The sequence below is a fragment of the Phoca vitulina genome, unplaced genomic scaffold (assembly GCF_004348235.1).
Source record: "Phoca vitulina isolate PV1807 unplaced genomic scaffold, GSC_HSeal_1.0 scaffold9, whole genome shotgun sequence".
Taxonomy (NCBI): domain Eukaryota; kingdom Metazoa; phylum Chordata; class Mammalia; order Carnivora; family Phocidae; genus Phoca; species Phoca vitulina.
Window position 1 is genome coordinate 18,728,096 of NW_022589712.1, and position 15,550 is coordinate 18,743,645.

Below are 15,550 nucleotides of genomic sequence, written 5' to 3' on the forward strand. Positions count from 1 at the left end.
TTTCCTTTCTATTTGTCGTCTCACATCTTTTCTGATAAACTGTCATAGCTACTTTAAGAAAAAAAAAAGTCATATCTGTAACCCAGCAGTACAAGGTAACAAATATTTTGAAAAATAAGTTTCAGAGATCTTTGAAGGTCATTTTACATTTGTATTGATTTACTGTTTTATTAGTTACATCTCAGTTTTTATAAAACATTTAAGAACTTTTGAAAATATGTCCAAATAAATCATATTAACCTTTCTTGTGAAATGAGACCTTAACATCATCAATGACTATCAAAAAAAAAAAAACAAAACTGAGTATCAACTGAATATCGGTAAGTAAACAGTGAATAACAAATAGGAAAACAGTATATATCAACTATATAGAAATAACAATATCTGAAAAAACTGACCCTGTTATTTGGGGGATTTCTTAAAGTTGTTTTTAATGATCTTACCTTGAGGAATGAAAATGCCAGAGTATTTTATATAACAAATGTTATGATAAACAAAAGTTGCTGGTCTTATCAGCAACTGTTAACTACACCTTTTTTTGCATTTTTGTATTAGACTGTTCTTTATTGTACAGACAGGTATACTCTAAATATCTTCCAATCTATGCCTATGTCTTTTTAATTATTAAAGCTTCTCTCTCTCTTTAAATATATATCTATCTCACAATATATACAGCGAGATATACACAAATATGACATTATTTGTACATTTATACAAACTTACTAACTAAAATGATTTTTCTTAAGATTTTTTTTTTTTTAAAGATTTTATTTGACAGAGACAGACACAGCCAGAGAAGGAACACAAGCAGGGGAGTGTGAGAGGGAGAAGCAGGCCTCCCAATGAGCTAATTTCTAAAAGCTTTATAATCATTTTTGATATCTAATATCTGATATTTAATAAAATAAGTCCCACCAGCTCACATTTCTGTTTCAAAATTATCGTGGTTATTCTGGGCCTTTCTTTTTTCCATATGGATTTTAGAATCAGCTTATTAAGTCCTATGAACAACCTGTTAAAATTCTGAGTGGGATAGTACTAAGTTTATAAGGTTAATTTGGAAGGAAGTGACATTTTAAAACTTGAGTATTCCTTTCTATGAAGCTCTCCATTTGCTTAAGTCTTCTTTGATTCCTTCAATAGTTTTAATATTTTCCCCACATAGATCTTACACATTTTTGGTAGTGTTATTTCTAGAAACACTGTAAATTTGTTGTAAGATGTACTTTTTTCCTTCCATATACTTTCAAACTTTATGTAATTATGCTTTCGGTATAACTTTTATAAGTAGTTTAACCTCTGTGTTTTGCTGTTTTTTAACCCAGTCAGAAATCTCAAAATTTCAGTCAGTGAATTTAGCATATTTACAATAATTTTGATTACTAATATAGTTGAACTTATTTTTTCCATCTTGATTAGCTCTTTTCTATAATTTTCTCTTTTCCTGATCTCTATTTTCTTCATTTCCTTTTTTTCTCCTCAAAGTTTTAGTATCATATTTTCTATCCTTCTAGTAAGTTACCCTTATACACTAAGACACCTTAACTTCACAGCTCTCTAACAAGGTCTGAAAGAAGGATTATTTGGCAAAGAGAAGGAATGCTCAGATAATTATCGTATTTTCTGAGTTCTTTCACAGTTGACACTGTCAGAACGTAATTTATAAAGGTATTTTTAATTCCATTATGTCAGGAGTTCTTCGAGCATTTGTTAGCCCTTTCAACCTAAAGATATTTTAGCGCCACAAATTTTTTTTTTTTTAAAGATTTTATTTATTTATTTGACAGAGAGAGACAGCGAGAGAGGGAACACAAGCAGGGGGAGTAGGACAGGGAGAAGCAGGCTTCCCATGGAGCAGGGAGCCCGACGCGGGGCTCGATCCCAGGACCCTGGCAAAGGCAGACGCTTAACAACTGAGCCACTCAGGCACCCCACCACAAAATTTTCTTTATGCCTTCGATCACTACTTCTCCATTGTTCTGTTTTCTCCTGTCTTCACCACCAGAAATCCCTACAATTCTCAGGCTCAAATCTCCATCCTCTGCCTTCATCTTATCACTGCCATGCCCTAAAGTATTTTAATTCTTAAACAAATTAAAATAAATAAGTTTTACCTTTAAATCAAGAGATTAAAAACAAAACAGTAGAAGAATAGAGATAAAAATCAGTAAGTTGGATATCAATAAAAGATAAAAATAAAATAAATCCACAAGCCACTTCATTTAAAAGACAAACACACAAACCTCTGACAAATCATATTAACCAAAATATGGTAAAAGAGGGAAAGAGGATATGAAGAGTATAAAAATGAATATAAGCACACAAGAATATAATATGATAAGCCTCTGATCTTAATGAAATTGATCATATTCTGAATCATAAATATTATTGAGTGTAATATTAACCATAAATATACTCAATTCATTATAGGAAGGAAGCATGCCCTATACCAAAATTGACAATACCAGGAAAAAAGTTATATTCTAATTTCACAAACAAAAGTAGAAGTCCTGGGACACCTGAGTGGCTTAGTCAGTTAAGTGTCTGCCTTCGGCTCAGGTCATGATCCCGGGGTCCTGGGATGGAGCCTAGTGTCAGGCTCCCTGCTCAGTGGGGAGTCTGCTTCTCCCTTCCCCTCCGCCCCTTTCCCCCTCCAAACACGCTTGTGTTCTCCCTCTCTCCCTCTCTATCGCACGCGCATGAGTGCACACGCGCAATAAAATCTGTCAATGTTATTCAAAAATTTTCACAACCATACAAGAATCCTTAATATTAGGAAATCTATTAATGCCACAGATCAATAGGAAAAAAGGGAGGTAAGAAATCACACAATAATTTTAAAAAGATGCTAAAAAGGCATTCAAGTAAAATTTAACTTACATAATTGACAACCAACTCTGAGAGGAAAAAAAAGTTCTATCTCAAACCAACATCCTATATTATGCTTAACAGTAAAACCCTAGAAGAAATATTATTAAAATTATTACTAAGAAAAAGATACTTGCTATGGAAAATATCATTGAACACTTCTGTAAATTTTTGCTAATACAGTAAAGCAAGAAAAGGAAAATAAAACCTTCATCTTCAAAATCACTGCAAAATTACTGCAGATGGAATTCTGCTGTACCTCCCAGGCATGCTGGTTCAGTAAAAATAAATCTATTGTTCAAAGTTCTTTATTCCCCCGATCTCACTTTTTTAAATTCTTTTTATTATTATGTTATGTTAATCACCATACATCATTTGTTTTTCATGTAGTGTTCCATGATTCATTGTTTCCGTATAACACTCAGTGCTCCATGCAGAACATGCCCTCCTTAATACCCATCACCAGGCTAACCCATCCCCCCACCCTCCTCCCCTCTAGAACCCTCAGTTTGTTTTTCAGAGTCCTTAGTCTCTCATGGTTCATCTCCCCCTCCGATTTCCCCCCTTTCATTCTTCCCCTCCTGCTATCTTCTTTTTTTTTTTTTTAATATATAATGTATTATTTGTTTCAGAGGTACAGGTCTGTGATCCATCTCACTACTTTTACAAAAAAAAAAAAAAAAAAGAAAAACTTTAAAAGCCTTGCTATGGGCCCAGGAACAAGTAGCACTCCAAGGATAATCAAACAACCTAACTAGTTTGGGATCTATTAGTGGGAGGAATAAAGATTATATATAGAACTGGCCTGGAGCAAATACTCTCATTTTTTTCTGTTTGAAGACTTTCCTTCTCAACCTATCTCCAAGATAACCCACAAAGTCTGTGGAGCACCATGCCTTCTACAGAAGAAGAGATTCCCCTCTGTTTCTGCAAAGGCAATGAGGTAACAATCAATCCACAATTTTTTGAGCATTTACTGATGTCAGGCATTGAGACTGCTGCTGGAAATAAAAAAAGAAAACATATACAGTTTACATTCTAATCTATAAGACAGTCAAGGAACCAAGGCAATTACAGTAAGCATGGTTTCAGCTATTTTAGGGAAAGAGCATCATACTATGGTATAATACAAAACAGGCACAAAACCCAGACTAGGGAATTTACAGAAAAACCTGTAAAAGAAATGACAAACACAAGTTAACCATGGAACAAGAATCTTAAGTGTGTTCGGAGCAGGGAGATCAGCTCATACAAACAGGCAGGAGAGAGGATCATTCATTTAAAAAAAGGAAAAGTCAGGGTGGCTAGCTTAGAATGCATAAAGAGAGGGAGAAGCATAGTGAAATGAATTATGGTAATAAGTAGAGTCATATACCTTATAAGACCCTTTAGAGAATGTTAAGTATTTAAGAGTATCAACTTCATTTTGAAAGCAGTGAAATACAGTGGACACTGGTTGTTTACCTACCTAACATCCATTTCTCAGTCCACTCCTTCCTAACATTATTCAGATATTCATTAGAGCCCATATCTTCCTCAAGTTACCCATATACTTTAGGAGACACTTAAACCAAATTGAGTTCCAGAGGTAAGCCAAACCAAACAGGGCAATTCGATGCAATTGCTGCCATTTTAAGTCAGGTAATCCAAACCTAAAACCAATTAGATATACTCCATGTGTGAAGGTCACCTGATTTGGGATCTCAATTACACTTGCAAAACCCCTTCACAGCAGCACCCTGATTAGAATTGATTGAATAATTAGAAGGTGTGTGTATACCAGGGGGAAACACCTTGGGGACCATCTTAGAATCCTGCCTCTAATAGTCTGCCTGTAAGCATCTGAAGATTCACATCCCTCCCAAATGCAAAATACATTCACCTGACCCCAACATCGCCAAAGTCTCAACCAATTACAATATCAAGTCCAAAATTCCATTAAAATATCAACTCAAAAATCCCAAATCTCATCTAAATTTGCTGTAGATGAGAATCTTGACTGTAACCCGTTAAGTATAGCTCTTAGGCACAATTCCACTCCATCGGCAGACCTATGAAACTAAAGAGACAAATTATCTGCCCCCAAGACTCCCAGCATTCAATGGTGGGACAAACACAGGATAACAGTTAGGGAAAGTCCTGTTCAAAACGGGGGAAAGTGGAAGGTAAAAAGGAGTCACTGGTCCTTAACAGTTTTGAAATCAAGTTGGGCAAATGTTGGATTTTTCTTAATTAGGTTTCAAGGTCTGGGAATAATCCTCTGTAGCTCTCAGCTCCACCCTCTGCCTTTTTCATCCAGACAGTACTTTCCTGGAGCGGGTACTTTGATCAGCCTGCTCCTGGCGGCAGCCTCCTTTATTCTGTACTGTCTTTCAGGCTGTCAATATTCTGCTGCACAATTTTCTCAAACTGTGCGTCTTAAAGCACTCTAGAGGTTCTTTGGTTTGATTGAAAAGATCTGTGAAGCACACCCACGATCTCTTGTAGGAGGCCTTTGTGTAGCTGACTACTTTGACCTTTGGTCTTTAGGAGATTTTTAGTAAAAAGTTGTCCAGCCACACCATGGTTTTCTCTAAGCCATACCGAGAAACAATCTTTTTACCAGCTGGATCAGGGTAGGAATTTCCTAAGTCATCAAGTCCTGGTTCCTTTAATAATTCTTCCCTCAATTCATTTCTTTCTTCTTGCATTTTATTATAAAGCAGCAAGAAAAAAATCAGGTGGCACCTTCAACCCTTTCCTTGGAAATTTCCTCAGCTAAATATCCAAGTTAATCACTTACACATTATGTAAGGGACACTTCTGTTATGCTTCCCACCATTATATAACAAGGAACCACTTCCTCATTTCCAAAAACATGTTCCTCTCTCCTTCTAAGTCCTCACTGGCAGCAGTCTCCAAATCTAGAGCCCCACAGCCTACCCAAAGAAATTCAGACATTTCTATCACGTTCCTCAAATTTTTTCAACCTCTATTCACTGCCCAGTTCCAGAGCAATTTCCACATTCTTAGGTATTTGATAACGGCAGCATCTCACTTCTAGGTACCAAAATCTGTATTAATTTTTTTTTTTTTTTGCTGTTTTAACAAATTACCACACACACAAAAAAAACATTTATTCTTTGTTTCTACAGGTCAGAAGTCCAGGCACTGCATGATCAGAGCCTCTACTCAGTCTCACAAGGCTGAAATACAAACGTTAGCCAGGATGCATTCCTGTGTCCCTTTCTGGAGGCTCTGGGAAGAATCTGCTCAGAAGCTCTTCCAGGTTGCTAGTAGAAATCAGTCTCATGTGGTTGTAGGACTCAATATCCTTTGCACTGAATCCCTCTCAGGTTCTGAACCTTTTGCCAGGGAGAGTCTAGTCCCAAAAGGCTCACTTGCTTCAGTTAGGTTTAGTGAGAATAATCACCCTATCCTAAGGTCAATTAATTGGGACCTCAATTACATCTACAAAATGCCGTCACCTAGATCAGCATTTGTATGGTAATGTGTGGACACCAGGGAGCAGAAATCTTGGAACCCATCTTAAAATTCAGCCTACCATACATCTATGTTTAGGAGTGGAGCTGTTGGCTCATGGAATATGTGAATACTACAAAAAAATTTTCTAAGGTGACTAACAACACTCCCACCAGCAGACTATGGGAAGTTCCAATTGTGTCACATCCAAGACAGTATTTTAGCCATTCTGACGGATGTGTAGTGATATCTGGTTGTAGTATCAGTTTGCATTTTCCTCACGACTGATTTTTGTCTTCCTTTAAAAGAAGTCAATATACTTAAAAAAAAAAAAAAATTGAAAGATTGGATTAGTTATTCTATCATGGGTTTTTAACTTAAACTTCTAAAATGACATTGACCCATATTGTGTCATAGTTATTTTATGTCTGGGCCTTTGATGTAAGCTATTCAAGCATTTTACTCATCTTTGTTATCCTAAATACCTAGTATAATCCCTGGCACACAGAAGGCACTTAATGTTTGATGAACTGAAAGTAATTTACCTTCTAAAATGTATTTTTTTCATTTCCAAATTTAAAGCACTGCTCCCACTCTATAGATTCCTCCTAGGCCAATCAATACTGTTACAGGAGCCAACCCTTTTTTTAGCAGTCTAAGACACAATTTGTCTGAGCCAGTATTACATTATACAGTTAGAGGAATAATATATACCCTAACTCTACCTACCATTAATCTACCTGGCTTTCTTGCCCTAAACATAAAAAATAGTTTTCATTCATTATTTTGTCTTTATTATTTTTCACATGCCTTAGGTCATTGTGCCTGTTAGGAGAGACAAATTACTCTTATATTCACCTTTGATTATGTATCCCCCTCCTTCCATATAATCTTTTTATACCTGAATATATTGTAAGGACCTTGTGTAACCAGACCAGTCTCTTTGGATGCCTCTCCCAATTTCTTTGTTATTATGGATAATTTTATTCTAGGAAGTTATCCAACACTTCCTAACCATCTTTCCTTTTATTGTCTCCAGGTCGTCAAATCACAATCATCTTCCCTCTGAACACTGACAGTTTTCTTCTTCCTTTTTAAATTTTGTCTCAGGACCTGGTTCCCTAAAAACTACCAAGGTGACTCATCACATCCATAGAGTTCCAAAACAATTCTCTTCGTGGATTAGAATTAGATCCAGAAGAGTATATCGTTCTATCAGGCTGCCTAACAGCCTGTGTTCCATTCCATTTCTGTGTTCTAGTCCTGAATTTCATCACACGAAATCACTCTCATTTCTAATGCTTGTACACTTTCATTAAGCTGCTTTTGAAGAAAAATATTTTGCCGATATGATGCAATTACCACAAAAACTGTAATCTTAGGTCTCTAATTTGTTCCAATATTATGATTAATTTTTTTTCTTGTTAAATATGTGCAGTGAATTAATTCAAAATCTTTGGAAGACCTGTACAGATTTTTTGAGAGCTGGTATCTAGCCAAATATTCTTTTACAGCTATGCCTGGTTCATGTGCATACCGAGCAAATTATAAGCCTCATAAATATGCCAAGCACAATATTTAGGTAATATTTTAATAAGAGTATAATGGGATAAATTAGTTTTTGTTTCTACAATAATTTACTTTTGCTACTAAGAAAATTCTGATGTGGGGCTCCTGGGTGGCTCAGATGGTTAAGCCTCCAACTCTAGGTTTTGGCTCAGGTCCTAATTTCAGAGTCATGAGATTTAGCCCCACAGCATCTGGCTCTGCGCTCAGCGTTTGGTGTGTGTGGGGGGGTGTCTACTTCTCTCCTTCTCCCTCTCCCCCCCACCCCACTCCTGCATGCTGCCACGTTCTCTCTCTATAAAAAAGAAAAAGAAAAAAAAGAAAATCTGATGCTATAGCAGCAGTCACTTCCTGAAGTACCTTAACAAGCACCAACTTTTCCACTGCAATCATAGTATCTGAATGAATTACTCCATTTCTCAAACATTTTTTTCTTAAGGACTTTGGACATTGATGCACCATTGATAATTGTTAGGAGGAACTTTCTGATTATTAGTGTATTCCATATGATATTGTATTCTCCTAACCATTAGTTTAGAATGCATGCATGCTTATTTTATTCTCTAAACCAATACATGCATCTATCATCAAATGAATAGATATAAATGTGTTAGAATAAAAGAAAAATATATCTTAAAAGAATGTATTAATTTCAATATTAAAGATTCAGCTATTCAGGTGTCTAACATATTTATACAGAAAAATTCTATTCTTTGAAATTTCACTTAGGGAAATTTTTCTTGACCCAAGAAACTAAATAACATTTATGTGAAAGTGTATTATGAACAACAAAGAATTAAACAATTAGAGATATAATTATTAGATAATAGTAGTTTCTAAATAGGAAAGCCCAGGTATACAATTTAGTCCTCAGTCTTAAAATGCTCTTATATTTTTACTTAAGAACTGTTATGCAAAAACTTAACGTGGCTGAGAATACTAGTCATGGTAACAGGTGATAAAAAAAGACTAGCAGATAGTTGTAGTTGCTTATAAATCCATGAATTCCTCCCAATTAAACTTTCTTTAAAGAAAAAAAAAAAAACTACAAAACTAAAGGAACATACTCTGATAAAAAACAAAAACAAAAACAAAAAACTACCATACAGAATTTTCTTGTCAAATTCCCATTTTCCACCAAAGCCAAAGAACCTCTCCTTTACATCTATAAAGCCACGTAGTGCCAATATCATTGGTTCTAATGATTTTCTAATGTCAATTAGTTGTTTCTATAAAGACTGCCTAAGTAAAACTTCTGGTATACCTAATGCAGCTATTTCAAGTTACAATCATTACTTTAAGTAAATCCAATACCTTTATACAGGTGATTTCTAAGGCACTGTTCTAAGTGCTTTATACATATTACTTATTTTATATATATTAACTTTATAATATGAATCTTAGGGCTTTCGTGAGATAATAATCCATTTTACAGATAACAAAACTGATATAGTTAATAGGTGATGGGGCTATGCACTAAGATTCAACATAGGCAATTTGGCCCAGAGTCTGAACTCTTAACCACTATGGTACATTGCTTTTCAAGCTAGAGAAAATCGTATCTCAAGCTAAGTGATCAATTATAGTAAGAACTAAACTTGACAGTTAGTACAAGCTGGCTGCTAACCAAGAAGGAGATTTCCAAGTTTATGTTATTCCCCAACTCAAATTCATTCTACAGAAACTGAGATACAGACTTATTTAGGATGAACAAATGTCATTTTATTGGGCATCTGGGAAGTTAAGCTTGTCTTAACTTTGACGAAGATCCTAATGGCAAGGCCCAAGTCTGTCTTCTTTACAAATGCATGCTTAGCAGCTAGCATTAAGCTGGCACAAAATAAGCATTCTATAATTACCTATAGAATAAATGGGGTAACAATGGAATATTATGCAGCCATCAAAAGGAATGAAATCTTGCCATTTGCAATGACGTGGATGGAACTGGAGGGTATTATGCTAAGTGAAATAAGTCAATCAGAGAAAGACATGTATCATATGATCTCACTGATATGAGGAATTCTTTTTTTTTTTTTTTTTTTTTTTAAAGGTTTTATTTATTTATTTGACAGAGACAGAGACAGCAAGAGCAGGAACACAAGCAGGGGGAGTGGGAGAGGGAGAAGCAGGCTTCCCACTGAGCAGGGAGCCCGATGTGGGACTTGATCCCAGGACTCTGGGATCATGACCTGAGCTGAAGGCAGCCACTTAACGACTGAGCCACCCAAGCGCCCCGATATGAGGAATTCTTAATCTCAGGAAACAAACTGAGGGTTGCTGGAGTGGTGGGGGGTGGGAGGCATGGGGTGGCTGGGTGATAGACATTGGGAGGGTATGTGCTATGGTGAGCGCTGTGAATTGTGTAAGACTGTTGAATCACAGACCTGTACCTCTGAAACAAATAATATATTACATATTAAAAAAAAGAAGAAGAAGAAGATAGCAGGAAGGGAAAAATGAAGGGGGGGGAATAAAAAATAAATAAATAAAAAATAAATGGGGTAAGAGGAAGCTGTTTTAACATATGAGAAAAAATAAATGATAAAGATTACATGTATCACAGAGGAAAATTTTCCACAAATTAGAAAACCAAACACACAAAACAGTGAAGTAACATGCCCAATTTCATATAGTTAAGCCAAGATGTAAAACTTCCAATTTCCACATTTTTTTCTTAAATCCCATAAAAGTGAAATTCTATCAAAATATCCATATTATATAGTTGTATAAGATGAGAATGTACCTAACACTACTGAACTGTACACTTAAAAATGGTTGTGATAGAAAATTTTATGTTCTGTGTATCGTAGCACAATTTTTAAGTCAAAACTAGAAAAAAATCCACATTATGAAAAAATACAATTTAAATCACTACATATAGTTTCTATTTATAAATTTCTACTATACTAGGAAAATTTACTTATAAAAATAAGACAATATTATGATAAAACTTAAGTTTATATTATTTAACAATTGTTCAAAATGTAATGAAATAACTACTTAAACACTTTTGTATTTTTCTTACTTTTCCTAGTTTCAGAAGTAAAAATGAAAATAGCATAAAAATGAAATGGAGTAATTCAACTTATTAAGTTAGCTCAAACCCACTGTGAAATAAGGAGAAAACTACTAGGTTATTAGTTATTGTATTCTGTCAACAATAATAAGCACCATGATAGTCATTACAAATATTCACAAGATTTCCCGCTTTTCTGCTTCTTGGTTGTATGAGTGAAATTACAGATGGCCACGTGACTTGTTCCCATAGCCCATGAAATGAGAGTGTAAGAGATATGTATTATATCCAGGCAGAAACTTTAAGAGCCAACTCATGCCTCACCATATTCTCTTTCTCCCTACTACAGTGACAAGCAATATTGTAAAGACTGGCTGTTTCCTCAGCCAGGTTCTGGAATAATGATAATGAAAAGGAACAAACCCACAAAGGATATATAGTGTAAGGAAAAATAAACTGTTGCTGTATTAAGTCATTAAGATTATAGCATAACCCAAACTATCCTGACTGACACAAATATAAAAACTGAATGTAAAGCAGTTACATAAAGAAAGGGATGGATTCCTACAAATGAGGGAGATGGAAGGAATGGCAGGGAATGATAGGATTTTGTCCCTTCTCCTGCCTAAGGATAGTTGCTCTAACAGAAGGTCTCCATCAGGGTGCAGATTACAGTCCTGAATGACACAGAGTTCAGGCTGAGGGGCAGAGTATGTCTTGCCACCATGCGCAGTTCCTAGAGCTGGAGGAAGCCCCTACTGTGCCCTCCCCTCTTCCCACATGTAGCCAGATGCTGAGGAAAACAAGGCTCCTCCCAAGTGCTACCTCTCTCCTTCCTGCCACCTGAAGAAATCTGAACTTTAGTCTTGAGAGAATATAAGTAGGTTCATCCACAAGACACCAGGCCTATTCCTTAGCATTTTAGGTCCAATGGCTGGCATACAAGTTTGTAGCTAGCTTAGAGGATTTCATCCTAAGGAGATACTCAAGGAAGAAGTATCATGCTACAGTTCCTTCTTTACTGTTAACCTTAATAATGGCCAAGGGGAAGCTGAACTTCAAATGGGACCAACTAGTTTCTACTGATCAGCTGGGTAAACTCTATTACAAAACTGAAAACTGGGAACTCTATCAGCTTATTTCAGTTGTAACTTTTAGGACCTTGCATACAATTGTGCAGAATGTGCCCTGCATAATAGCACCCAACCAAGGAGGGGAATGGTGGACTCTGAGGCTGCATTCACCAAGAAGAAAGGCTCTGTTTTTTTGTACTTCACACAAAGATGCCTTCTGTTTGTCAGATTGTGACTATAGGCACCTTATAGACTAACTCACCATTCCTTACCCATTTTTACCAGAATTTCTTGGAGACCATCCTTAGAGGTACTATTGAGGAAACTTACCTCATACCTGACAATCATGAGGCCCTGACTATTCTGGGACTCCTTGAGCTTTAATCCTTTCTCCATGAAGATATACGATAATAACCTATAGTGTATGTTTGTGAATTTGGACCACATACTACTACATTCCTGTGTCCCAATGAGAAATATGGACAGGCCACTGGCAAATGAGGTATCAGAAGTATTCTTCTGCTGGAATTCTATATCCTGACAGAATCCTTCCAGTGGGTGGTAGAGAGTAAGAGAAATTCTACAGCACTACACGGACCAAATGATACCATTTTGATGTGCTAGAGCCCAGAGTTTCTAACTTTGACACTACCGATATTTTGGACCAGATAAATTCTTTGTTATGGAGAACTAACTGCCTTGTCATTGCAACATACTTGGCAGCATCCCCGGCCTTTATCAACTAGAAGCCAGTAGCACTGCTCATTCCACCCTCCTCCAACTGTGACAAAAAAAAATGTCTCTAGACATTGTCCAATGCCCTCTGGATGGTAAAATCACACCAGGATGACAACTACTCTGCTAGACCCATACTTTCATTTCCAGGAGATGGTGTGAGACTGACAAGATGTGTTCTGGGACTAAGATGCCCATCGCTATCTCCACCTGCTTGGTGGCATCTGAAGTTGATGTAGACCTCCCCGAGATCCAGTTGGCAAGTTGACTAAGGAACTCTGCCCGGCAAGTTGAGGCTGGCCCTATTCTGAGCAGGTAGAAAAGAACTGAACCTTAACGTTTTGCTTGCCTTTTCTCCCCTATGTCAACCCTCCCTCCTACCATTAACTCCTCCTTCACTTCTGTCCCTCTCCCAGAAGAAGCAGAACCATGATTCCAACTTATTTAGAAAATCTATCTTCCCAGGCAAGATGTAGCCCAACAGCAAACTTTGCTACTGCCCCCCTGCCAACTCTGGTCTCTGTCCACCATAAAACGTAGACAGGTCTTGGTATTGGCTAAAGAAGTCTGAACTGCTATGTTCTCAGCAGCCTTTTTAGCTTGCCTATTTTGGAGGGCCACTGTGGGCAAAAACCCAGACTTACAAACTGACCTATTTATATAACCTGAACAGATCAACATGTATCAAAGGAGGAATGGTCTGATCCTTGGATATGCTTTGGGCAGTCTGATGTCTGACTTTAACCGAAGACAGGTCCTAAAGACACTAACCCCACTGCATTTAGATACTATATAGACCCAGATTTCTTAACTTTGGCACATATACATATATACTCACATCTGCTCATGCTTACAAGTACACATACACACACATATATAAATGTTCATATATACACCAGAAAATAGATTTCATAAGCAATGGGGGCCTATATTTCTTGCTCATATTTCATGCCAAAGTAAGTTCCATATGAATTAAAGATTAAGCATAAAAATAAAATAAAAAAAATAAAGATTAAGCATAAAAAATGCAATTTTAAGAGCACTGTAAGAAAATATGGGAGAATGTTTAATAAAACTAGGGTAAAAAATGTCTTTCCAATACACAATGGAATATTACTTGGACATAAAAAAGAGTAAAATCTTGCCACTTGCAACAACATGGATGGATCTAGAAAGTACAATGCTAAGTGAAATAAGTCAGAGAAAAACAAATGCCATATGATTTCACTTATGTGTGGAATTTAAGAAACAAAACAAATGAAAAATGAAAAAAAGACAAAAAAACAGACTCTTAACTATAGAGAACAAACTCCTGGTTACCAGAGGGGAGTAGATGGGGGGGTGGGTAAAACAGGTGAAGAGGATTAAGAGTACACTTATAGTGATGAGCACTGATTAATACAAAGAATTGTTGAATCACTATATTGTACACCTAAAACTAATGTAACACTATGTTAATTATACTGGAATTAAAAAAGAAAAAAAGGTCTTTCCAATCAAAGTATAAAACTCACGAGTCATATAAGAGATTTCTATGACCAACTGTTATACTTCTACAAATTTATCTCAGAGATATACTTGTATAAATGGATGAAGACATATATGTATCATACTATCACAACCGAACAAAATGAACAGCGGACCAAAAAGGATATAAATGTCCACTGATGAAGACTAAGTAAATTATGGTACTTCCACGTAATAGAATATCATGCGGTTATGAAAATAACTATGGAAAACTGGCTTGTGCCAATATGAAACAATCTATCAAATATATTGTTGACTGAACACAAATTATAGGAAAAATATGTAATGCTTTCCCTTTCATGCAAAAAAAAAAAAAAAGAAGAGCTATCTAGAAAGATTTCTGCCTATATGCACAAGGTATTTCTAGAAGGACACAAAAGAAATTTATGCGGTTGTCTCTGGAGAGGAAAATGGGTCTGGAAAGGAAGGAATCTTGCTTTTTATTATATATCCCTTGAAGTTCTTGAATTATTTTTTAGATTGTGCATAAAGTCTAGCATAAAAAAATAAAATCAAAGAATAAAATTCAAAGAAAATATTTCAAAAAAGAATAGCAAATACCTTATATATATATAGGGTAACAGAAAACTCTTACCTTTCTCTGCAAAATTTAAGTGAATGTAGTATGGCAGGTCTCTTTTGACGTAAATTCCATAAATGTAAGGTGTCATCAGCCAAGGCACTCACAAGAGCTCCCTTAAAAATAAAGTGTAATATATTTTATATAGAATATATCTTACAAACATCAAAGCTACTAAAGAGCTGCCAAAAAAATCTTCCCAAATTTCAAAACTTTCAGCCAATAGATTTAGTTTTGAGAAACATTTGTCTCACCCAAATTCTAAATAGCAGATGTTATACAGTGTGTCATATGTAAAAACTGTTTTCACTTCCTCATTTTAAAGTATAATTTAGTACCTTATAAACTACAAATATACTAAGATCTAGTTGGATATTATGGTTGATAGCTATGTAAAATTAGAGGTCAGACTATAAGTTACTTGATCACTATTGTACATCTTCTTGACCGAAAGAAAAATATAGTATGAAGTAACTTTCCCATTTGGCTTAAGAAAAATTCTTCGGAATGTACTATGCCTAGATCATAATTCTACTACTAGAATGATACAGAAAATAAAGATAGCATTCAGCACACTATAACTTCAACTTCCAAAGGGTTGACCAATCAACTAATATAGAAAGTTAGAACATCTGATACTACTAAATACTATTAAGTATGGGGAAGCATCTCTGGCCCTATATGAGAATCACACAGGAGGCTCAATCTCACCCCTGAACTCAC

General features: G+C 35.8%; 1 protein-coding gene across 4 annotated transcripts in view; it reads right to left on the minus strand.

Annotated features, from left to right (window-relative positions):
* The window catches only part of STXBP5 (syntaxin binding protein 5), a 175,552-nt gene that overhangs the window by 132,033 nt on the left and 27,969 nt on the right, over window positions 1-15,550 (minus strand). For all 4 annotated transcript variants that reach the window (XM_032407703.1, XM_032407702.1, XM_032407705.1 and 1 more), the window contains exon 4: window positions 14,843-14,943. In XM_032407703.1, coding sequence (XP_032263594.1) covers window positions 14,843-14,943 — 101 coding nt within the window. The remainder of the gene's footprint in view (window positions 1-14,842; window positions 14,944-15,550) is intronic.